The 24,606-nt window shown below is 42.1% G+C and overlaps 2 protein-coding genes and 1 long non-coding RNA gene across 3 annotated transcripts; all 3 read right to left on the bottom strand.

The window, feature by feature from the left end:
• Positions 1-6,690: 6,690 nt before the first annotated feature.
• LOC124139160 lies at positions 6,691-8,525 on the bottom strand. The gene is made up of 3 exons (XR_006861747.1): positions 8,405-8,525; positions 7,543-7,849; positions 6,691-6,754 (listed from the first exon to the last, which is right to left on the bottom strand). It is a non-coding gene; the product is annotated as an uncharacterized LOC124139160 (long non-coding RNA).
• A 6,067-nt stretch (positions 8,526-14,592) lies between these two features.
• On the bottom strand, positions 14,593-17,177 carry LOC124139159 (lateral signaling target protein 2 homolog). Its single transcript, XM_046506190.1, has 3 exons — positions 17,067-17,177; positions 16,115-16,412; positions 14,593-14,635 (listed from the first exon to the last, which is right to left on the bottom strand). Exons 1-2 carry the CDS (start codon positions 17,095-17,097, stop codon positions 16,123-16,125), a joined length of 321 nt encoding a protein of 106 aa, XP_046362146.1. The 5' UTR covers positions 17,098-17,177; the 3' UTR covers positions 14,593-14,635; positions 16,115-16,122.
• Positions 17,178-22,081: 4,904 nt separating this feature from the next.
• On the bottom strand, positions 22,082-24,544 carry LOC124139158 (transcription factor Maf-like). Its single transcript, XM_046506188.2, has 3 exons — positions 24,478-24,544; positions 23,118-23,424; positions 22,082-22,168 (listed from the first exon to the last, which is right to left on the bottom strand). Exons 1-2 carry the CDS (start codon positions 24,506-24,508, stop codon positions 23,126-23,128), a joined length of 330 nt encoding a protein of 109 aa, XP_046362144.2. The 5' UTR covers positions 24,509-24,544; the 3' UTR covers positions 22,082-22,168; positions 23,118-23,125.
• Between the last annotated feature and the right edge of the window lie 62 nt (positions 24,545-24,606).

The following is a 24,606-nucleotide window of genomic DNA, read 5'->3' as shown; positions in this document are numbered from 1 at the left end:
GTGTTTATACTTTTTACTGTTTACCATAATCAGAGAAGGTTGTATGTTTGTAATGTTTTTTTCTGAAGGGCAGGGTCTAATAAGTATTATCAGTTGCAGAATTTTAATGGCATGTTGTGTTCATACTTTAGCTGTTTACCATAAACAGAGCAGGTTGTATGTGTGTAATGTTTTCTAAAGGGCAGGGTCTTATCAATTGTAGAATTTTTATTTTACAGCACTCATTTTCATTATAAATGACTGCATGTTGACAGTATAATGCTTTAACGCGTCATGCTAGCTTATATGAGAGATGTTATCATAATTTGATACCCCGATCGACGGATCACAATTGAGAATTTTTCCAAGTCATGGCAACCTGCAACTTTAGCCCATACTCCCAGGCAAGATTCTAGTAAAAAGTATTTTGGTCTAGTAGACTCATCAATAAAATGACACTGAATTGACTGAACATTATACAAGAGACAAGTTTGGGCAAGTAGATTTAAAAGGTTTAGGCAGACTGTCATGGCTGACTGATGATATTGCTAGCGTTTGTAAGGAATGTGTCCATGGACCAGTGGTAGTAGAAAATGCCATCAAACCTGTGTGTCTTACAATATGGACTGATTCTGTAGTTGTGTGAGTTGCCATCCTCGTGTTCAGTTCTGTGTCCACAGCTTGCATGACAGTGTGAGAATCATTTGTAGGAGTTTCACATGCCTGTGAGTAGATGTTGTCATGAGATGTTGATGTGAGGTATTTCTATCAGTATTCACAGTAGGCTTTAGTGATATTGGCTTACTTCTTGGTATAGGAAGGTTTTGTTTTTGTTTCTCTTTGTCACATTTTATGCTGTATATGTCTTTGCCTTTTTTGTGATTAATTGTAAAAAGCTGTTCTGGCACCTTGATACAGTATTGTCTCCCAATACACAGATGTGATATCAGGAATCACAGAGGCTGTATTAACAGATAAATGCCGAAAATATTTTCAAAAGCCCAAATATTTGAAAATGCCAAAATGTGTGCTTAATATGCAACAGAGGACACTTTTGAACTCACTGACAGGGGCCAAATGGTTTAAGTGCTTCAGAATTGTTGTACAGAGTTACCTCCCTTAGTCTGAATCTGCTGACCATGGGTTTTAATTCCATATTCACCCTGATTATGAACTATTTATGATTTGTTTGCACTGTTCTGGTGTTTGATCGCCAAAGGGTAATTGTCTGTATTATTGAGATAATTTTTATATATCTTTTTGGGGGGTTGTACTCACATGTTTGAATATGTTAAATCTTAAATAAAAACTAAATACTTGTGTAAAAAAGTTCCCATTCTGAAGGTGTTGTAATTTGTGCCCTGAGGACACAGTTCTTTTCTATATCTATATCTATATCTTTCAACACATGCTAATTAGCCTGACCCTCCACCCTCTTTAAAAAAGGGGTGGTCGGGTAGCCTAGTAGTTAAAGCGTACGCTCGTCACGCCGAAGACCTGGGTTCGATTCCCGACATGGGTACATTGTGTGAAGCCCATTTCTGGTGTCCCCCGCCGTGATATTGCTGGAATATTGCTAAAAGCGGCATAAAACAATACTCACTCACTCACCTCTTTAAAAATATACTAAAGGAGACTCAGTGTGAAGCCCCTGGAATATAGACTTGCTCAGATATACCTAGACTTGATTTGAGTTGTTACAGCCTGGTGTCTGCAGATCAGTGATGGCAGTGACTTGAACTGATGACCTCTGGTGGTATTTGTGGTTTGACCTCAATGAGGTTGCCATCTCTCAACTGGAAAAAATCTTTTCTCTGTGTGACTTTCTCTTAAAAGGATGGTTGTGATTATTTATACTTATTTATACATATACTTTGTTAATTGTTTACATAAAGAAATTCAATGTTGGGTGGTCTTTGTCTTTTTCTTTGTCTTGATATGATGCTGCCCAAAACAGCTTGGTCCGAGTGCGGGTGCAATGCTGCACTAAAATTTATTGTTTGTTGTTTAACGCCGCTTTCAGCAATATTCCAGCTATATGATGGCGATCTGTAAATAATCAAGTCTGGACCAGACAATCCAGTGATTGATATCATGAGCATCAACCCACACAATTGGGTGTATGCACGTGTGTGTGTGTGTGGCTGCTTGTACTAGTCCGGACTGTTGCCGATTTATAGTGCAGCCCACTGAGATACCATGCCGCAGTTTAACATGAATACCCTACTCAGACACAGTAAACTGATTCCGAGCCGACAAGTCCGTGCTTTAACCCTTTAATGCCAAGCGCCAGACAGGGTAATAACAAGTACCATCTTTTAACGTCTTTTGGTATGAAGCGGCCGGGAATCGAACCCCGGACCTTGATGTGGCTGTGACAGAGACGTGGTACGACTATGATTTAGCTGTGACAGAGATGTGGTACGGCTGTGATGTAGCTATGACAGACATGGTATGGCTGTGATGTAGTTATGACAGAAGTGGTACGGCTGTGATGTAGCTGTGACAGACGTGGTACGACTATGATGTAGCTATGACAGAGACGTGGTATGGCTGTGATGTAGCTATGACAGAAGTGGTACGGCTGTGATGTAGCTGTGACATAGACGTGGTACGACTGTTGTGTAGCTATGAGACAGACGTGGTACGACTATGATGTAGCTATGACAGAGACGTGGTACGACTGTGATGTAGTTATGACAGACGTGGTACGACTGTGATGTAGCTGTGACAGACATGGTATGGCTGTGATGTAGTTATGACAGAAGTGGTACGGCTGTGATGTAGCTGTGACAGACGTGGTACGACTATGATGTAGCTATGACAGAGACGTGGTACGACTATGATGTAGCTATGACAGAGACGTGGTACGACTGTGATGTAGCTATGACAGACGTGGTACGGCTATGATGTAGCTATGACAGACGTGGTACGGCTGTGATGTAGTTATGACAGAAGTGGTACGGCTGTGATGTAGCTGTGACAGACGTGGTACGACTATGATGTAGCCATGACAGACGTGGTACGGCTGTGATGTAGCTATGACAGAAGTGGTACGGCTGTGATGTAGCTGTGACAGACGTGGTACGACTATGATGTAGCTATGACAGAGACGTGGTACGACTGTGATGTAGCTATGACAGACGTGGTACGGCTATGATGTAGCTGTGACAGACATGGTATGGCTGTGATGTAGTTATGACAGAAGTGGTACGGCTGTGATGTAGCTGTGACAGACGTGGTACGACTATGATGTAGCTATGACAGACGTGGAACGACTTATGAAGCTATGACAGACGTGGTATGGCTGTGATGTAGCTATGACAGACGTGGTACGGCTGTGATGTAGCTATGACAGACGTGGTACGACTATGATGTAGCTATGACAGACGTGGTACGACTATGATGAAGCTATGACAGACGTGGTACAACTATGATGTAGCTATGACAGACGTGGTACGACTATGATGTAGCTATGACATAGATGTGGTACGACTATGATGTAGCTATGGCAGACGTGGTACGGCTGTGATGTAGCTATGACAGAAGTGGTACGGCTGTGATGTAGCTATGACAGATGTGGTACGACTATGATGAAGATATGACAGAAGTGGTACGGCTGTGATGTAGCTATGACAGACGTGGTACGGCTGTGATGTAGCTATGACAGAAGTGTTAAGACTATGATGAAGCCATGATAGTGTTGGTTGGTTGGTTGGTTTGTTGTTTAACGCCGCACTCAGCAATATTCCAGCTATATGACGGCGGTCTGTAAATAATCGAGTCTGGACCAGACAATCCACTGATTAATATCATGAGCATCAATCCACGCAATTTGGATTGATGACATGCGTCAACCAAGTCAGCGAGCCTGACCACCCGATCCCGTTTGTCGCCTTTTACGACAAGCATAGTCACCTTTTACGGCAAGCATGGATTGCTGAAGACCTATATTCTACCCCGGAATCTTCACGGATCCTAAGGGGTACAGAGTCTTTCAACTCGCCTTGCAGCTCCTCAAAGCTAATTGGTGGTAGAAAACGAAAATTATTGTCTTTCGCGGGCAGATCATGGGAAAACTTACTTTGCGTAAGAAAAATGTCATCATCCGAGTGCATTTTCACGACCATGTGCCACTCAGTCAGCATTCAAAGCGCGTGCATTTCGAGGCAGGGGCAAGCACGTGACGAAATGGTTAGCTCTGATTGGCGCACTCCCGCGGGGTACGATCAATATGAGTGATGGGTTAAAAAGGTAGAGAATAGAAACAAAATTTAATAAAACATTACAAATTCTTGTAAACTTTTCGGTTAATAAGTCGGATAAGGGACTCGATTCGGTCTTGGTGCCTGGATGCAGACCTGAGGGAGTCCCGACCCCCTAGGGTCTGCATCCAGGCAGAAAGACCTCTCCTCGTACCTTATCCTTTACAAAAAGGCCATTTATAATAATATTGAAGAGCACGAGGCGTGAGGTACCATATTCAGTCAAATACATATCAGAAAAGACCTGACCAATGCGAACTTGGATAGACTTTTCAGAAAGAATCGCTAATCCATATGTTGCCTTTTACCCCAAGATTCTGCCATTTGAAAGTAGTCCTTGACTCCAGATCATATATGCTTGAAAAGCACGGGGCTATTAACACTACCGGGTTGGGTACCATTTTCAGCCCAATGCATACCAGGAAAGTCCTGAACAATTCAAACTTGGATAGACTTTTCAGAAAGAATCGAGCTAATCCAAATGTTGCCTTTTACCCCAAGATTCTGTAATTTGAAAGTAGTCCTTGTCTCCAGATCATATACTCAACAACAAAAGTTCCTGTGACACCAATATTTTCGTGTATTTTTCAAACAAGTAAAGTTTGGTTTTCAATATTGTAGTACATGTATGGAATCAAGTCACAAAAACGTAACTGCTACAGAAAAGCACGCATTCCATGCAAAAGTTGACTTTTATGCAAGCCCCATGCATTTCACTACCCAAGAATGGGTATAAAAACATGTAAGCTAACGGGATTCCATATGCATTGTTTAGCATCGAGCTGACAACAACCACTCAGAAAAAAAACAAAATTACGCAATTATTCAACATTACGAAAGTAATTCAGCCTGTCCGAAAATGAGCGTCTGCGAACCATTGGTATGCTTGAAGCAGGATCGAGTCAACGTGATGTTGCAAGACAATTTATCGTCCACAGAAGCACCATTTGGTGTTTATGACAACACTGGCAACAGACGAATGCAGTCAGAGACCATCCTCGGAGTGGCAGGCCACGCGTAACCAATAATCGACAAGACAACTGGATTCGAACAACACACCTACGAAATCGATTCCAACCAGCAACAGTGACTGCAAGAAGCATCCCCGGCCTGACGAATATCTTCACAAACTGTACGTCGTCACCTCAGATGTGCAGGGATTGTCACCAGAAGACCCACCAGACGTCCCATTTAGACAGGAAACCACCGTCAAGCACGTCTACAGTGGTGTAGACAGCGTCTACGCTGGGCGGCCATGCATTGGGGACAAGTTCTATTCACTGACAAGTTCTATTCACTGACAGCGATGGACGGATTCGAGTGTACCGACGTCGAGGTGAACGTTACGTCAATCATTGTGTCATGGAAGAAGATCGGTTCGGGGGCGGCAGCGTTATGGTATGGGGTGGGATTACAGCAACAATAATTTCCAAAAACCAAGATTCAGGGAAGTTGGCATTATTAAACAACTAATTAAACTGCACTGTAAGATACGGTACATCAATATCATTCGCATGTTTAAACAATTCTGAAATGAGGGGGTCATTTCCTGCGGATTAATCAAATTTCAAAGACTTAATAGCATATAGCACCTCCTCTCGTGAAATGGGGGAGTCCAGAATATAGCAAGGCATATCATTATGAATATCATTAATAGTCGTATCGGTGATAACCGCATCTTCATCTGTTGGATTGTCAAACACATCTTTAAAATGATCGACCCATTGTTCTAGTGCTATGTTAGGTACACGAGTTGCCACACTCTGAGATAACCCTCGTATGGTAGGCCAGAAACATTTACTATTTGGAAGACTTGAAAAAATCTTATTACATATATTCATAATAACTTTTCTTTTCATCACGTAATAAACTTGTGTGAGTATTTCTTGATTTTAAATAACTAAATAAAGTGCTACCATTCTAAAAATGTCTATATAATTAGTCTATATGAAGCCAGCATAGTTGGGTCCTTCCCTGGTTTGGCGTTGGAACCAAGATGGCATATTTCCATGCTTAAGAAGTAGTCCAAGAACTCAACAAATATTTGGTAGATCTTGGACAATTAAAAGAGCAGAAGCACATTTTATATAATAGTGATTGTGTGAGGTGGGTTAAATAGGGTTCCAGTTATATCACGGTGTGTCAGTTTAATGTGGGAGGAAATCTCCAAGTGATGCAGGTCTCGGGGGTTTACCCCTTGATGGAATCCCACGAGCACGGTATGGTTCCGACAAACCAAAAAACATAATCAGAACGAACCCGGGTTCGAACCCATAATCATAGGTTTCTGCCCAAGCGACGCAACTCTGCACAAAGAGTTGCGGCACCTTAGACAACAAGCCTAACTGCGCCCCTTTCATATTATAAGAATATCATATAATTTATGTGTGCTTATCATTGTCAGAAATTAATGAAAGGAACAAAACCACCATTTTCCTAAAAGTATATTTATTCAATCCTTTGTTCCAATGTTAAATTCAAAGCTGCCGGCAGAGACTTTAAAGTGACAACTGAAAAAGAGTAAAAATACAGTATCAGGAGCAATGCATGTGAAGATCCGGGGTAGAATAGGTCTTCAGTAGACTAAAATCTAGTCTCTGAAATGAACATATCGTACATAAAAAAAACAGTTGTTCAGTTATCTTAATAAAAATATAATAAAAATGAGCCCAGTGACTCTCTTCATTTTCAGATACTGCAGTGATCTAGACTTGCCAAACATTATAGACTTGCATGGGCTGTATTTGATATATATTTGTATCAGGGTCTGTAAGACAGACTAAGGTCTTCAGCAACCCATGCTTGCCGTAAAAGGCGACTCTGCTTGTCATTAGAGGCGACTAACGGGATCGGATGGTGAGGCTCGCTGACTTGGTTGATGTATGTCATCGATCCCAAATGCGCAAAAACGGACACGGCGTCGTCCAGACTCGATTATTTACAGACCGCCGTCATATAGCTGGAATATTGCTGAGTACGGCGTTAAACAAACAAACAAACAAACAAAGCATGAATCTGGGACTAAACAGGAATCTTTTCAGTCCCCAGTACAGGAAAAAATCATTTATTCATACACAGATGATGTTGAGAATTGGATGTTTACCATAGATCTGGAGATAAACGTCTGGTTAAATTCCCTCATGAACAAGAAAACTGCCCGGTGTAACTTGTTTACTGCTAAAAGTGGAGATAAAATCCCCATGTTGTGTTACACAATTTACGCACATTAATTGTGATACTTTCCTTTGAACTGTTTAATTCGAGAGGACTTCAGGCTACAACATAGCATTATCTTTACCTCATCGCCTATTTTCCAGCGTTGATGAGAGCCTGCAGAAGGGCTGCGTCGGAGGCACCACTGCTGCCGCTGCTGCTGCTGCCGCCGCTGGGGATGGGGACGGGGATTGGGATGGGGTAGTCCTCGGAGGAGGAAGAGGAGGATCCGGAGCTGCCTCCACAACAGCCGCAGCCGGAGGAGCCGGAGGAGCCTGAGGATCCCGATGAGTGGTAGTGGTGCACGTGCTTAACTGAAGAGGAGTGATGATGGTGGTGATGATGACGATGCCGACGGTGGCGATGGGCAAGGCTGACAGCCAGAAGCATAGCTGGAATGACATACATGTAACTTTCATTTCTTTTTCGAAAATAAGAAAACTTGATAGGTGATTTTTGAAATGACAACAGGCCTTTTATCAAACACTGAAACAACTTGCTTTCTAAATCCACAGATTAGCTATTTCTGATTTGTCTTTTGAGCTAACAGAGAGTTTATCATGGCGCCGTGTCTGGTTTTTGCTTTGCCCAATATGATAGACTGTTCATAGGAAGAAAATAACAACCGGCAATATTTGATAAAAAATTTTTTTAATATATTTTTCGATGCCATGTTAAAGCTCAGTGTTTTTGTATAAATAAAAACTTCTCATGCTGTTGATGGTTTCGGAGGTAATGATGCGATGTTTAGTAACATTTGGCAACACATTTTCTTGCAATAGCTGCAAGTAATTAAACATGAACGTGTTAGAATACAGTAATTCCTCCAACATCTGGTATTCTCAAGTAACAAATGACAAAACAGGTTACTAGGTTACTGTGAGTATATGCTTATGGTTATCCAAATGTTTTTCACATTTAGTATACAATTCATACACTTTACTTACCAACAAAAACGAAGATGAGTGAGAATTTCATGGTGAGTGTCTTGTTTTTCTTTGTGAGAAGAGGAGAACTGGTGATGAGGAGACAAGTTGTCGTGTATATATACCAGAAGACTCTTCCCACGTGGAGCCAACAGAGAGACGATAAAGTCAACAGGATGTGGTTTGGGCGAGACCACTGGCAGAGGGACCTATGGAGATAATCGTATCTCCGATGAGATACCTGGGTCTTAAGCTGTTGTGATTAAACCTTGTTTCTAAAATAAACCTTGCTGCATCATGTCACATTAGATTTTATACTTCATCACAAACTCTTATGATGACTTGGGTTAAATGCTTTCATTGAACCAGCTTTTATGTCATCACGAGGGACTGTACATTATCAATGAAAAACAGTAAGATGTGAGGGAAACGGTTTGTCAAGGTTTCACGACGTACAAATAGTTCGGGTTAAAATTAGGCATGGTGGCAAAACTGTGTTTTGATATTTCACAAAGCGTTTTATATACAGTAAAATACGTTTATAACGAACACGCTTATAACGAACTGACGGATATAACGAACTTTATTTGTTGTACCGGCCATTTGATGTAAAGAGGTTGAATATATGCTTATAACGAACTACGGTTATAACGAACTAAAATTAGTGGTTCATTTGAGTTCGTTATAACCGTAGTTTACTGTATTTCAAGATTGACGGCGATGTATATTGATCGTGAACTTTAATGGACCGGCTGTTTTGGTGATTTGGTTGACAGCATGACGACACGGATCATTGCTCAATTTACCTATCACTGTTTTGTCTGTCCAGGCTCGACTGTTCACAGGCCGCCGTCGCATTGCAGGCGTATTGCTTGGTGCGGCGATGGTTGGTTGGTTGGTTGTTTTACGCCGCACCGCGCAATATTCCAGCGGTCTGTAAATAATCGAGTCTGGACCAGACAATCCACTGATTAATATCATGAGCATCAATCCACGCAATTGGGATCGATGACATGCGTCAACCAAGTCAGCGAGCCTGACCACCCGATCCCGTTAGTCGCCTTTTACGACAAGCATAGTCACCTTTTACGGTAAGCATGGGTTGCTGAAGACCTATTCTACCCCGGAATCTTCACGGGTCGGTGCGGCGGTGGCAACAAGTTGACACACTTGTTTTATCAAAAAAGTGTGTAGTAAGCGGGCGGTACCGATATAGCAGGACTCGCTTCACCTGTTCGGGAACACCTGGTTTCATCGCTGAGTCTCAGTGATCGATAACTTTCATTCGACAGATAATAGACTGGGTATTCTCTTACGTTGACGTTTTGAATTTACTTAAAATTTATTTAACAATTGAAATTTAATGTTATTCACATTCCATGTTATCAAACATGTCATTGAAGGAAAGCTTTGCACCCTCTGAGTGGAAATTGAAACTTTATCAAGGAGAAAAACTAAACTATGTAACTATTGGCATATATTTTCGTTTATGTCATTTTGGGGAAGGATTTGAATGCATACTGTTCAAGCCCAGTACGAATTCCTGGTAAGAACTGGTCCAGAGCAAGCTTTTCTTGTAAGAAGCATGTCACGGATTGACACAATTGTTGGGCAGTCAGGCTTGGTGACTTGGTTGAGGTGAGGTGAAATTGGGTTTAACGTCGCGTCCAAGATTATTGCACTTATATAGCGACGTGCATGCACGTGTATGTGTGTGTGTGGCTGCTTGTACTAGTCCGGACTGATGCCGATTTATAGTGCTAGCTCACTGAGATACCATGCCGCAGTTTAACATGAATACCCCACTCAGACACAGTATACTGACTCCGAGCCGACCAGTCCTTGTTTTAGCCCCTTAATGCCGAGCGCCAGACAGGGTAACAACAAGTACAATCTTTTAACGTCTTTTTGTATGACGCGGCCCGGGATCGAACCCTGGACCTTCCGCTCTCCGGGCGGACGCTCTACCACAAGACCACGGAGGCGGTCTGGTGACTTGGTTGATAATGTATCAACGTGCCCTGACAGCGTGAATCCTTGCTCATAACATTAGTCACTGTATATTCTGGTCCAAATGGTTGGTTGGTTTGTTGTTTAACGCCACACTCAGCAATATTCCAGCTATATGACGGCGGTCTGGAAATAATCGAGTCTGGACCAGACAATCCAGTGATTAATATCATGAGCATCGATCAACGCGATTTAGATCGATGACACGCATCAACGAAGTCAGCGAGCCTGACCACCCGATCCTGTTAGTCGCCTCTTATGACAAGCATAGTCGCCTTTTACGGCAAGCGTGGGTTGCTGAAGACCTGTTCTACCCCGAATCTTCACGGGTCTTCTGGTCCAGACTGGCTGAGACTTACAGGACGCATATTACTGCGTCCTACAAATTGAGGTTGGAAACAAATAATTAACATTATGGTTCTTGGAATCACGACATTTATCAAAATTGTAGCTTGCATGTTTCATGGAATCGACATTTCTATTCAGGCAAGAAATTACTAAAAAATCAGAGTGTCAATGATTAATTTTCTTCAGTCAAAAATAATTTCCCCAACTTAATGCTTCTTAGCATGTGCTATGAAATCAATAACATTCCTGTAAATCAAGTGAAGCGTGCCAAGCTGTACTCTTGTACCTATATTGTCCTGTTGGGAGTCCTCTTGACTCGATGGGCGGTCGGGTAGCCTAGTGGTTAAAGCGTTCGCTCGTCACGCAGAAGACCCGGGTTCGATTCCCGACATGGGTACAATGTGTGAAGCCCATTTCTGGTGTCCCCCGCCGTGATATTGCTGGAATATTGCTAAAAGCGGCGTAAAACCATACTCACTCACTCTTGAATCGAAGAGAGACCGACCAAGGTAAATCCCTGGCTTCAGATAGAGGTCCGGAGAGAGTGAGACTATTGTATAAGAACTGGAAGTAAAGTTGTGGATGAAGGATATATTATTCTATGCAGTAAATGTGGCCCGGACATAAAGCCCAATTAGTCACAGTCCGGTTTTGACAGATTCCAATGAAGCTAAGTTGCATTTTATATTATTCTTTCAAACAATGAGTAATTCATTCATAAGCTGTGCAGTATGGCGTATGATCTTGATACATCAAGTAAGGCTGCGTTCACACAGTGCCGATTATGGCTCCCGTTTGAGATCAGACGGCGCTACGACACGAAAAGTGAAAAAGTCGGATTACTATCCTCAATGATCTGGAATTCCTATCATTGTCAGAACGCAGTCGTATGCGTTCGTAATGTGTTAAAAATAAGTTTCGACAGTTTCATAATTGTCTTTAACGTCCTTCTCAATAAATATACCCATAAATAGCTGACGTACATATCAGATGCTGTTGATCTGTCATAACTTTTATAATACTAGTACCGGTACTTTAGGCACATCATCACTCAGTGGGCTATTAGGGCTGAAATCTTAAAAAATCAGTTATAAATATATGAAATACCTGCATCTTATTTGTTTTTTGTCTAATCATGTATCTACAATAATAACAGGAAAACAATACATGTATAACGTACTCTGAAACAGAAAACTATTCGGGAGTAAGGAAGAGGGTTCAGTATATCTCTGTTTCCAACTAGTGTTGTACTAATTCCTCCTAAAAGTACGTCTACTACAGCATTCGTCACCACTCGCCCCTTTTCGTAACCTGCAAGAAGACTCGTCCCCCAATCGATGAATGTTATGTGCGAAAATACGACAAACCAATCAGAATGCGCGTATGATTTCAAGTTCTTCGTCAAAGAATCCCTCAGAAATAATTTTTGATTTTACACATGTCTTGCATTTAAAAATTTACCCAAGACACAGTTAAATGTGTTCAATCATACCGTATAATTCCGCGTGTCCAGATGAGCTTTAAATTGCACCTGAAATATATATAATATACGGGGAAATACGTGTGAACCATTACGCAACGAGTTGACAATTGTTTTAGGTATGCCCGTTTGCGCTAAGACGGAACCCGGTCGCAAAAATGATGTGAGGTGAAATTGGGTTTAACGTCGCGTCCAAGATTATTGCACTTATATAGCGACGTGCATGCACGTGTATGTGTGTGTGTGTGGCTGCTTGTACTAGTCCGGACTGATGCCGATTTATAGTGCTAGCTCACTGAGATACCATGCCGCAGTTTAACATGAATACCCCACTCAGACACAGTATACTGACTCCGAGCCGACCAGTCCTTGTTTTAGCCCCTTAATGCCGGGCGCCAGACAGGGTAACAACAAGTACAATCTTTTAACGTCTTTTTGTATGACGCGGCCCGGGGTCGAACCCTGGACCTTCCGCTCTCCGGGCGGACGCTCTATCACAAGACCACGGAGGCGGTCCCGCAAAAATGGCCCTGAGAGGGGCACGAGTCGCTATTCGGCTTGTCCCGGAATAACACGAGTTGGTCACGAATGGTATTAACCCAACGATAATGTTGGTAGATGTATGGATGGAAAATACTGATAATCAGCTCGCCATGAAGTACAGCGTTCATCCCTAACACACCTTATTGACTAATTACGGCCCATTAAGTTTACCTTAAATTTGACCAGAATCAGCTACAGGAACATACCTGAACTCTCACACCACCGTAGACAATCTAGACATGGCGAATAGTAGACTACGGTTAAAACGAACACGCTTATAACGAACTGACGGATATAACGAACTTACATTTTGGTCCCGACTATTTGCTGTAGTTATGCTGTATATATGCATATAACGAACTACGGTTATAACGAACTAAAATTAGTAGTCCCTTTGAGTTCGTTATAACCGTAGTTTACTGTATGTCAGACCTTCACTAAAGGTAGCCAAGCGCTACTTAATCCTCAAACAATGTTTTCATTGTCATGCCAGCAGTTTTAGCGTCAATTTGTTTTCCCCTTCTATTGTGCTTTTTATGTCCCATGTTTTTATTTTTTATATTTTTGTTGTTGTGTAACGCCACACTCAGCATTATTCCAGCTATATGACGGCGGTCTGTAAATAATCGAGTATGGACCAGACAATCCAGTGATTGATATCATGAGCATCGATCTACACAAGTGGGATACGATTACATACATCAACCAAGTCAGCGAGCCTGACCACCTGATCCCGTTAGTCGCTTCTTACGACAAGCATAGTCGCCTTTTACAGCAAGCATGGGTTGCTGAAGACCTATTCTACCCCGGATCTTCACGGGTCTTTATGCCCAATGAAATCTGTTCCGACAGATAATCGAAATTGTTTATTCTCTGTCGTTGATGTTTTATATAATTTCTAGAAATGTCATATTTGTTATAACACTTGGAATTATAATGAAATCATGTCACGTGTAACAGAAAGGAATTTTACAGAAAACTAAATCAGTAATTCCCGGCATCTATCTGTTGTCTGAGATGATTGAAAGTAATTCCCACAACATACTTGCGTATCTGAGTGTGCCCTAGTGATTTATTTAACCCAAACTTGCTGCAAAAGACGACTATGCTTGTCGTAAAAGGCGACTAACGGGATCGGGAGGCCAGGCTCGGTGACTTGGTTGATACATGTCATCGTATCTCAAATGCATGGATGAATGTTTATTATATCAATCACTGGATTGTCTGGACCAGACTGGATTATTTACAGACCGCCGTCATATATAGCTTGAACATTGCTGAGTGCAACGTTAAACAACAAACAAACAAAACGTCTGCATTTCACTGGTGTTGTGGTCATCAACTCCATTGTTGCATACCTAGGTCATGTGTTTTTAGAAACGTTCACGGCTGTGGATCCAACACGATGGCTGTCTTTCAGCCAGTTATACAAGGGAATATCTGGTGTGGGGTCTTTCAGTGGACACCTATTGTGTGAATAATGCGTTGTTTAAGCCCACTAGTATGACGTTAGGTACGTTTCTTTGCAGGACAAAATGTAATAAAGAGACAAAACCCTTTCCATATCCAATAGAAATATCTGCACAAAGCAGAATCGGTTGTACGATTCCGACTATATCACGAGCATGTGTTTATGAATCGATATCAAATAGTAATGATACCAGGTGTTCGTGAAAAGGTGAGCGTATCCTGCCCCACCGGTGGCTACCGTCACAAACACATGCAAGGGCAAGTCAATTGTTCACCTGAAAAAACACGGGAACATATGGTACAAGTCAGAATTGGGACAGAAAAGAAAACCATTTTCTTAAGAAGATATTTTTTATTTCTCCGTCAAAGATGCAAAACGTGACTTCATCCGAAAATGGCAACTGAAAAAGAAAACCGAAATTGAAGCTAATGCATGAAACAGGATGTTTTTGATACGTTCCGTGAGCAGCGGAGCTATATTGGACTAAAACCACACACCAGATCACGGTGTCCATCTCTGTGGTGACCATTGGATTGGACCCGTGAAGATCCGGGGTAGAATAGGTCTTCAGCAACCCATGCCTGTCGTAAAAGGCAACTATGCTTACGACAAGCATAGTCGCCTTTTACAACAAGCATGAGGCGACTAACGGGATCGGGTGGTCAGGCTCGCTGATTTGGTTGATGGGTGTCATCGTATCCCACTTGTGTAGATCGATGCTCATGATATCAATCACTGGATTGTCTGGTCACGCTCGATTATTTACAGACCGTCGTCATATAGCTGAAATATTGCTGAGTGCGGCGTTAAACAACAAACAAACAAACCAAAACCTTTGGATTGTCAGGGTTTTATCTGATAAGGAAACGTCTTCAAAATACGTCATTTAAGTGAGTGAGTGAGTATAGTTTTACGCCGCTTTTAGCAATATTCCAGCAATATCACGGCGGGGGACACCACAAATGGGCTTCACACATTGTTACCATGTCGGGAATCGAACCCGGGGCTTTGGCGTGACGAGCGAACGCTTTAACCACAAGGCTACCCGACCGCCCCCGCAATTTATGACATCGTGTGAGGTCAAGTGAGGTGAAATCGGATTTAACAACGCGTTCGACATTATTGTTTAACATGGATACCGTACACAGACACGTTCTACTGACTACCAGCCAATCAATCCCCTTAATACCAAGCGGCAGGCAGGATAAAAATAAGTGCTTTCTTAACGAGATTTTGGTATGACTGCGGCCAGGGAATCGAAACACGAACTCCACTGTCTCTCCTCACACCATGGTCTCATCGTGTTGAAAATGATATACCAAAGTGGCCTTTAATCTTTCACACACTAATCAAACAAATATAAAACAAACAAAAACATTTCTTTGAATCAGTGATGAAGATATGCCATACGAAGAACTGCTATTCCCATTAAAATGAAAATGATAGATCGTGAGTCTTTAGACTATAAATAATAGGCCCTAGAATAATGGTCTATTTACATCTTCACCAACATTTCTTTGAATCAGTGATGAAGATTACGAAGCACTGCCATTCCCATTAAAATGAAAATGATAGATCGTGAGTCTTTAGACTATAAAATATAGGCCCTAGAATAATGGTCTATTTACATCTTCACCAACATTTCTTTGAATCAGTGATGAAGATTACGAAGCACTGCTATTCCCATTAAAATTAAAATGATATATCGTGAGTCTTTAGACTATAAAATATAGGCCCTAGAATAATGGTCTATTTACATCTTCACCAACATTTCTTCGAATCAGTGATGAAGATTACGAAGCACTGCCATTCCCATTAAAATGAAAATGATAGATCGTGAGTCTTTAGACTGTAAAATATAGGCCCTAGAATAATTTACATCTTCATCTATTTTCCAGCGTTGATGAGAGCCTGCAGAAGGGCTGCGTCGGAGGCACCACTGCTGCCGCTGCTGCTGCTGCCGCCGCTGGGGATGGGGACGGGGATTGGGATGGGGTAGTCCTCGGAGGAGGAAGAGGAGGATCCGGAGCTGCCTCCACAACAGCCGCAGCCGGAGGAGCCGGAGGAGCCTGAGGATCCCGATGAGTGGTAGTGGTGCACGTGCTTAACTGAAGAGGAGTGATGATGATGACGATGCCGACGGTGGTGATGGGCAAGGCCAACAGTCAGAAGCACAGCTGGAATTATAGATATGTTTCATGTATAATTCTCCGTTGGTTTAAATCCCTACATAGGGGAGACAGTGGAGGTTGATGATTTATATATATGACTCTTGAAAATCACATTCGTGAAACCGATTGAGTAAATTATACAGCTCATCTATGGACTTTTGTATTCTATCTATCTATCCATCTATCTATCTATCTATCTGTCTATCTATCTATCTATCTATCTATCTTTCTATCGCTGTGCAGAGTTGCGTCCCTTGGGCAAGCCAGAAACCTATGTTTGTGGGTTCGAATCCCGGTTCGCCCCGATTATGTTTCTAGGTTTGTCAGCACCATACCCGTGCTCGTGGGTTTCACTGAAGTGGTAATTGTCTGAGACTTGCATCACTTCGGGCTTTCCTCCCACATTAAGCTGACACGCCGCGATATAACTGGAATACTGTTAAAAATGGCGTTGAACCCAACTCACACAATCACTCTATCTATATTCAACATGCACACTGTTATTAAAACCTTTACGTAAACCATACCACAAACCAACACAAAGATAAGTGAAAATTTCATTTTGAGTTTGTTTTGATCCTTCGTAGAGACAAATTTTTATGTACTGACACGAGAGTAATTATTCCCAACATAGGCCCAGACACAATTATATTTACTTACCAACAAAAACGAAGATGAGTGAGAATTTCATGGTGAATGCCTTGTAATCCTTTGTGAGCAGAGGAGAACTGATGATGAGCAGACAAGTTGCCGTGTATATATACCTGAAAACTCTTCCCATGTGGGGCCTGTGGAGAGCCGATAAAGTCAGCAGGGTGTGGTTTTGACGAGAGCACGAGCAACAAGACCTGTGGAGATAATCCTGTCTCCATGGTTTCCGAGGTCTTAAGTTGTTTCTAAAATAGACTTTGCTGCATCATCACTGGGATATCTGATGTTGCATGGAGAAAAACTGCTTTCATGTGATGACAAGAGGCTTTATATTGTCATCAACATTAGTGAAAGGGGTAAAAAAAGGTAAATGTATAAAAGCATAGTTATACCATACAGAATGTGATGATCACGTTTTACTTAAGGATAACGTATATATGGTGTACATTGATTTCCCTTTTAATTTTTTTAATTTTACAGTAACATAGTGAGTGAGTGAGTGAGTACGGTTTTACGCCGCTTTTAGCAATATTCGAGCAATATCACGGCGGGGGACACCAGAAATTGGCTTCACACATTGTACCCATGTCGGGAATCGAACCCGGGTCTTCGGCGTGACGAGCGAACGCTTTAACCACTAGGCTACCCGACCGCCCCTACAGTAACATAGCATTGATGTTACGGATAACGTGTTTTGTCGTTTATTTTCTCAATGGATCTGTTTCGTCGGAGAGCTGAAACTGGCCGTTCTCTGTCGGTGAAGTTTTATATTTGCTTTTGGGAGTCAATGAAGAGGTTTAAAGACGTAATTTTCACGTCTAATACAATTCCCCTCTCTGTCTTAGTCAACATGACATTTGATATATACTCCTCACGAATTGTTCTTGATTGTCTTGGGGCGGTCGGGTAGCCTAGTGGTTAAAGCGTTCGCTCGTCGCGCCGAAGACCCGGATTCGATTCCCGACATGGGTACAATGTGTGGAGCCAATTTGTAGTGTCCCCCGCCGTGATATTGCTGGAATATTGCTAAAAGCGGCGTAAAACCATATTCACTCACTCACTCACTCTTGTTTGTCTTATCCGTGCAGCGTTCTGTGTGATGTTCTAAATGGAAGGCGTGTTTCTGATGTACAGCAAACGTTCATGCCACTTTGTGGTCCCGTAAACTCCGGTTATAAAGAGTGAGTGAGTTGAATTTTACACCGCTTTTAACAGTATTCCAGTTATATCACGGCGTGTCAGCTTCATATTGGAGGAAAGCCCGAAGTGAAGCAGGTCTCAAACGTCTACCACTGCGGTAAGACCTGCTTTGAGGATTTACGGTATGGTTCTGACAAACCTAGAAACATAATCAGAGCGAACCCGGGTTCGAACCCATAAGCATAGGTTTCTGCCTAAGGGACGCAACTCTGCACAGAGAATTGCGGCACCTTCGACAGCTGGGCCACCTGTGCTGTTGCTGACAAACCTAGAAACATGATCGGGGCGAACCGGGATTCGAACCCACAATCATAGGTTTCTGGCATGCCCAAGGGACGCAACTTTGCATAACCATATATACAAAATTTATACAACAAATGGTCGGGATTAAGAAATAAGTTCATTACATAGGTCAATTCGTTATAAGCGTGTTCGTCATAAACGTAGTTTACTGTATTTCGTTACATACATTTCAGATTGGGAATTGCCTTGATAAATATAGTCATCCTCAAAATTGTTGTTGTTTATTTCTTTTATGAGAAGTAAGTAAAACACTGTTCTATCCACAGTTCCTTTGCGGTCAACCTAGTACCTCTGCCACAGCCCAGCCTGCTGTGACGATTCCTCGCATCTCTCACAGTCATTCAACAGATTACAATATGTTTCTCATCTAAAAAGTCCACACATCTTCATGTAGATAAACATATGTAATAAAATGGTTAACTTTCATTGCGAAAATATCCTAAAACGTGAAAAACTATTTCTATTTGAGTATTCATCCTTTTTTTTCATTAGTTTGACGGCTGTCGTCGGAGCCCTGTCGGACTGCTCTGATTTCAGAATATACGTTTGTTCACAAACGAGAAACGTCCGGCCACATGTTAGGCGAATTAGATTGTGGCAGTGGTGTAATGCCATGTTATCACTATGAATCATGTATCTGTTGACCAATCGTGGGGCATGGGTGGCCCAGTCGTCTGAGGCGGCGCGATTCGATATGCAGAGTTGCGTCCCTTGGGCAGCCAGAAACCTATGATTGTGGGTTCGAATCCCGGTTCGCCCCGATTATGTTTCTAGGGTTTATGCTCGTGGGTTTCATCGAAGTGGTAATTGTCTGAGACCTGCATCACTTCGTCCTTTCCCCCCACATTAAGCTGACACGCCGTGATATGACTGGAATACTGTTAAAAGCGGTGTCAAACATAACTCACTCACTCTTTCTGTTGACCAATCGCTTTTGTCATTTTTTAAAGAGGCCTACAATCATGTTAATAACAATCCACTCTAAGAACACAAGCATGTTTTTTGACAAATAATTCTGCTTTGCATCAGTAAACTGAAACAAATGTAGATCTCACCAAAATAATTGTATTTCTTTAGATGCAAAACACTGTTGTCATTCAGTATGGCAACTGGGTCTTCTTCAAAAGTAAAAGTGACTGAGTGAGTTTAACGCCACTTGGATCAGTAAACGTATTTCTGTTGTATTACATAGTCCACGCTTGATGTGGGAGGATAGCCTGAAGCAGATCTAAGACGTTTACCACCTTACTGAAACCCGTGAGCAAGGGTATGGTGCTGACAAACCAAGTACCATGATCTCGTATTCAAACACACGATCGTACAACTAGGTTCCTTGCACGCCAAAGGGCATCTTCCCGAGGCAAGAGAGTTAACTGACCATAAAAATCCAGTTTCCACCCTTGCCGAACTAGGCTGGTATTATGGAGTTACATTTTGGCTGGACTAACGAGTCTATGCATAGTCCAATCAAAATCGCGCACCGAAATCGAAATCCGGTTCGTAAACTGTCCTGCAGATTTGGATCGATTGCAGGATTTGCAAAGCATGTGCACCGCCAACTCGTTGTCAACAGATATTTTCCAAATCTTTTCATGTTTTTAATGAAGGTGCTCACGCATTGCGCGATGTAAGACCCGTTTTATCACAACATAGACCTTGATTATCGATCAGATCGTCTTGACTGGGCGCCACTGTTTTGTTTCAAGCAAATGCAATTGATAGGAGAGGTGGAATCTGATTGGTCTAAAGGAGAGGCTCAGAAGGGACATTACTCGTAATAGCCACTGGTGTCGTTACGATCGAGCCCAGGAATTCCAGCCTAGTTCGGCAAGGGTGGAAACTGGACTTTAAAGTTTTTGGTGTCTTCATTTTACAACTTTTGAGGTCAAGTCGGGCATGATCATATTCCAATCATACCATTAATGCGTCATACCATTCTTGATCAAAAGTTGATTCATCAGGGTAATAGCGATCAAGCTTTCAAAACGTTTTTGTGGTAGAAATGTGGAGGATATTTCTAAAGTTAACGCATCAGTGACATCTGTGGGACAGGATACGCTCATCTTTTCGCGAAAGACTGTTTTCATCACAAATTGGTAGTTTGTTTGAAAGGCATTTTGAAGTTGGAGTACTAAGTAAGGATAAGATATATGGAATTGTTGTTCATCCTTATAAAGAGATATATACCCTTACCTGTTTGATAGTTATTCATAAACATTATGTAAATGATAAAGTCGGTACAATGGCCCCTGGGGGACACGGGTGGCCCAGTCGTCTAAGGCGCCGCGATTCGCTGTGCAGAGTTGCGTCCCTTGGGCACGCCAGAAACCTATGATTGTGAGTTCGAATCCCGGTTCGCCCCGATTATGTTTCTAGGTTTGTCAGCACCATACCCGTGCTCGTTGATTTCACCGAAGTGGTAAACGTCTGAGACCTGCATCACTTCGGGCTTTCCTCCCACATTAAGCTGACACGCCGCGATATAAGTGGAATACTGTTAAAAGCGGCGTTAAACCCAACTCACTCACTCACTACAATGGCCTCTGCTTTCAGCAGAGATTTCTCATGGTTAAGTCAAGGTTTTGTCGTGTTTATTTAATTGCATTGCCATTGAAGATAATCTGATAATGGTTGTTCATACACTGTAAGTGTAAAACGTAGACAAGAAACTAACTATAAATGCAACTCGCGCAATATAGGCTTTCACAGTTATTAAATAAAATTGTTTATTAGGTAATGATTTCTTTGAGGGGCGACATGGCATGTTTTCATGAAAATGTCATTCCAATGAAATTGAATTAAAGTGACAAAACCCTCTCCACATTCACAAGAAACGAGTCTACTTCTTTTTGAAAAGGACCCGTGAAGATCCGGGGTAGAATAGGTCTTCAGCAACCCATGCTTGTCGTAAAAGGCGACTATGCTTGTCGTAAGAGGCGACTAACGGGATCAGGCTCGCTGACTTTGTTGATGCATGTCATCGATCCCAATCGATTATTTACAGACCGCCGTCATATAGCTGGAATATTGCTGAGTGCGGCGTTAAACAGCAAACCAACCAACCAACTTTTTGAAAACTCTTTGAAGTGTTAGGGTTAAAGGTAGTGAATATTCCGTTAAGGTCTTAGATCTGCATAACAAGGTCATACAATACTTGTTTGATAGACATTACTTAGAAGTTGACGGGTGACAAAGTAGACACAATTTATGGATCTATACCGAAAGGTCGCCTTTACTGTAAGAAAGAAGTCGTTATTCATAACTTGTGTCTACTTTATCATACAATACTTTTGAAAACTGCGGTAAACCAATTTCACTAATTCGCCCCATCAGGTGTCTCCCCAAGGTGTTTCAGGAGGGTTCCCAGAAGGAGGAGACAGATCATCGTCTTATGATGCCTATCAGTAATGCCGTGAGGTTTTCAGTAAGCGCTGTGGCGTGGACAAAATGCTGAATTCATAACTATCAGTCCCTTTATAGAGAGTTCGTCCTCTTTGTGTATGAAATGAGAATATTATTTTCTGCGAATAATTTTTTTATTTAAGCATAAGCTCCCAATATTACAACCAAAGGAACCAAACGTCCACGACTTCATCCGAAAATGGCAGCTAAAAAAGATAAAAACGATTTCAGATGAAATGCATGACCATTTGACAGATGACAGGAATGGTGTTTTTTAATGTTTATAAAAAAGTAATCTCCTTTTACCTACAAGACCTCAACAAAACAGCGAGGCAGTGGTATACCTCTCACAGTAATGAGTGAGTGAATATTGAATCATCGAATATGTACCAGGCGGACCATTGACTGAAATCATAAGCAACGGTCCACGCAAGATGAGTGAGTGAGTGAGTTTTTACGCCGCTTTTAGCAATATTCCAGCAATATCACGACGGGGGACACTGGAAAATGGGCTTCACACATTGTACCCATGTGGGGAATCGAACACGGATCTTTGGCGTGACGACCCAACGTTTTAACCACTAGGCTACCCACCACCCCTGGGCAAGATGAGACGCCATCAAGGCTTGACTATAGGCTGACTATCCATCAAATATTGTCGATTCTTTGGACAAGCAACAAAATGCTGGGGACCAAATCTACACTGGCATCTACACAGGGTTACTGCCTTGAAGGTAGCCCAGTGGATAAAGCGTTCGCTCGTCACCCCGAGGACTCGGGTTCGATTTCCCACATGGGGGCAATATTTGAATCCCATTTCTGGTGTTCCCCGCAGTGATATTATTGGAATATTGCTACAAGTGGCGCAAGATTTCTCATTCACTAACCACAGCCTTGATAATCTGACGTGACAGATTAATGCGGCGTTAATACCTTAATAATGTGTAAGTTTATAAGAATTACCCTCAGAGAATTATCCTATATATTGGTTACAGCATAACGTTTCCTTTTCTAGAATAATGGTCTATTTACATCTTCACATCTTTGAATCAGTGATGAAGATTACGAAGCACTGCCATTCCCATTAAAATGAAAATGATAGATCGTGAGTCTTTAGACTGTAAAATATAGGCCCTAGAATAATGGTCTATTTACATTTTCATCTATTTTCCAGCATTGATGAGAGCCTGCAGAAGGGCTGCGTCGGAGGCACCACTGCTGCCGCTGCTGCTGCTGCCGCCGCTGGGGATGGGGACGGGGATTGGGATGGGGTAGTCCTCGGAGGAGGAAGAGGAGGATCCGGAGCTGCCTCCACAACAGCCGCAGCCGGAGGAGCCGGAGGAGCCGGAGGATCCCGAAGAGTGGTAGTGGTGCACGTGCTTAACTGAAGAGGAGTGATGATGGTGGTGGTGATGACGATGCCGACGGTGGCGATGAGCAAGGCTGACAGCCAGAAGCATAGCTGCAATGAAAGACATATGTAAGTGATGATGTCTATTTTACTGCTTCAACCACAAATTCAAGCTAAATCTTTAAACCTTCTCAGAAACGTGAAAGCTACAGAAACCAAAATACATCTGGCAAATGTATAATTTAACATTCCTTCAGATACTATGTACGATATGAGCAGATGTGTCTATGGTCTCTTCCTTCCTTCACAGATGTAAATATATAGTGAGTGAGTGAGTTGGGTTTAACGCCGCTTTTAACATTATTCCAATTATATCACGGCGTGTCAGCTTAATGTGGGAGGAAAGCCCCGAGTGTCAGGTCTCAGACGTTTACTACTTCGGTGAAACCCACGTGCACGGGTATGGTGCTGACAAACCTAGCAACATAATTGGGGCGAACCGGGATTAAAACGCATGATCATAGGTTTCTGGCGTGCCCAAGGGACGCAACTCTGCACAGCGAATCGCGACGCCTGAGACGACTAGGCCACCCGTGCCACCTCCCCCGAAGGTATATAACGTCAGCGACAGAGAACATCTTCAAAACCGATTTCATTGGGCGTTATAAGGCAAAAAAGTGGTGTAAATTATATAAATGGATCACTGAAAATCAGTGATGACATCAGGAGTTGGCGAAAAGGATATTACTACGCATATCCTGCACTAGTGTTATCACCTGTCATTCATACAATCTACATAAGAAGTGAGTGTTTGTTTGTTGTCTGACGCCGCATAGCATCACTCCTGTCGTAAGATGTTATGGACTTGCACAGTTATTGTTAGTTATGAAAAGGACTGCAAAAATGCGAAAGTGTTGGCCTCAGGATGGCTTAAACCCGAATATGGAAATATATTTTTTTGGCAATGATTAATTGATAATTTGATCAGTGGTTATAATGAAGAGAATGCTCCTTATTACATATGGTCTTAAAAAAAGTGTCATAGTGCTGGGAATCAAATTCCATGACTATGATCTAAAAGGAACAAAAGAAATTACACCTGAAAATGGGCATTTGAAAAAATCGAGACGGATGAGACAAAATACCATTCATTTAAATACTTACCAGCCAACACGAAGATGAGTGAGAATTTCATGGTGAAAATCTTGTGATCCTTTGAATGGAGAGGAGAACTGGTGATGAGGAGACAAGTTGTCGTGTATATATACCAGAAAACTCTTCCCACGTGGAGCC

The sequence above is a fragment of the Haliotis rufescens genome, unplaced genomic scaffold (genome assembly GCF_023055435.1).
Source record: "Haliotis rufescens isolate VD_foot unplaced genomic scaffold, xgHalRufe1.0.p SCAF_13, whole genome shotgun sequence".
Classification (NCBI taxonomy): Eukaryota; Metazoa; Mollusca; class Gastropoda; order Lepetellida; family Haliotidae; genus Haliotis; species Haliotis rufescens.
Note: the sequence above shows the minus strand (reverse complement) of the source record. Positions and strands in the feature narration are given on the sequence as shown.

What these genes read in the sequence shown, in the direction of transcription:
- LOC124139158 (XM_046506188.2), bottom strand. Translation starts at nt 24,508, where the DNA reads ATGAAATTCTCACTCATCTTCGTGTTGGCTG. An exon ending in ACTCATCTTCGTGTTGGCTG is followed by an intron (nt 23,425 to 24,477) that starts GTAAGTATTTAA and finishes CTTTCATTGCAG; the next exon opens with CTATGCTTCTGGCTGTCAGC.
- LOC124139159 (XM_046506190.1), bottom strand. Translation starts at nt 17,097, where the DNA reads ATGAAATTCTCACTCATCTTCGTTTTTGTTG. An exon ending in ACTCATCTTCGTTTTTGTTG is followed by an intron (nt 16,413 to 17,066) that starts GTAAGTAAATAT and finishes CTATAATTCCAG; the next exon opens with CTGTGCTTCTGACTGTTGGC.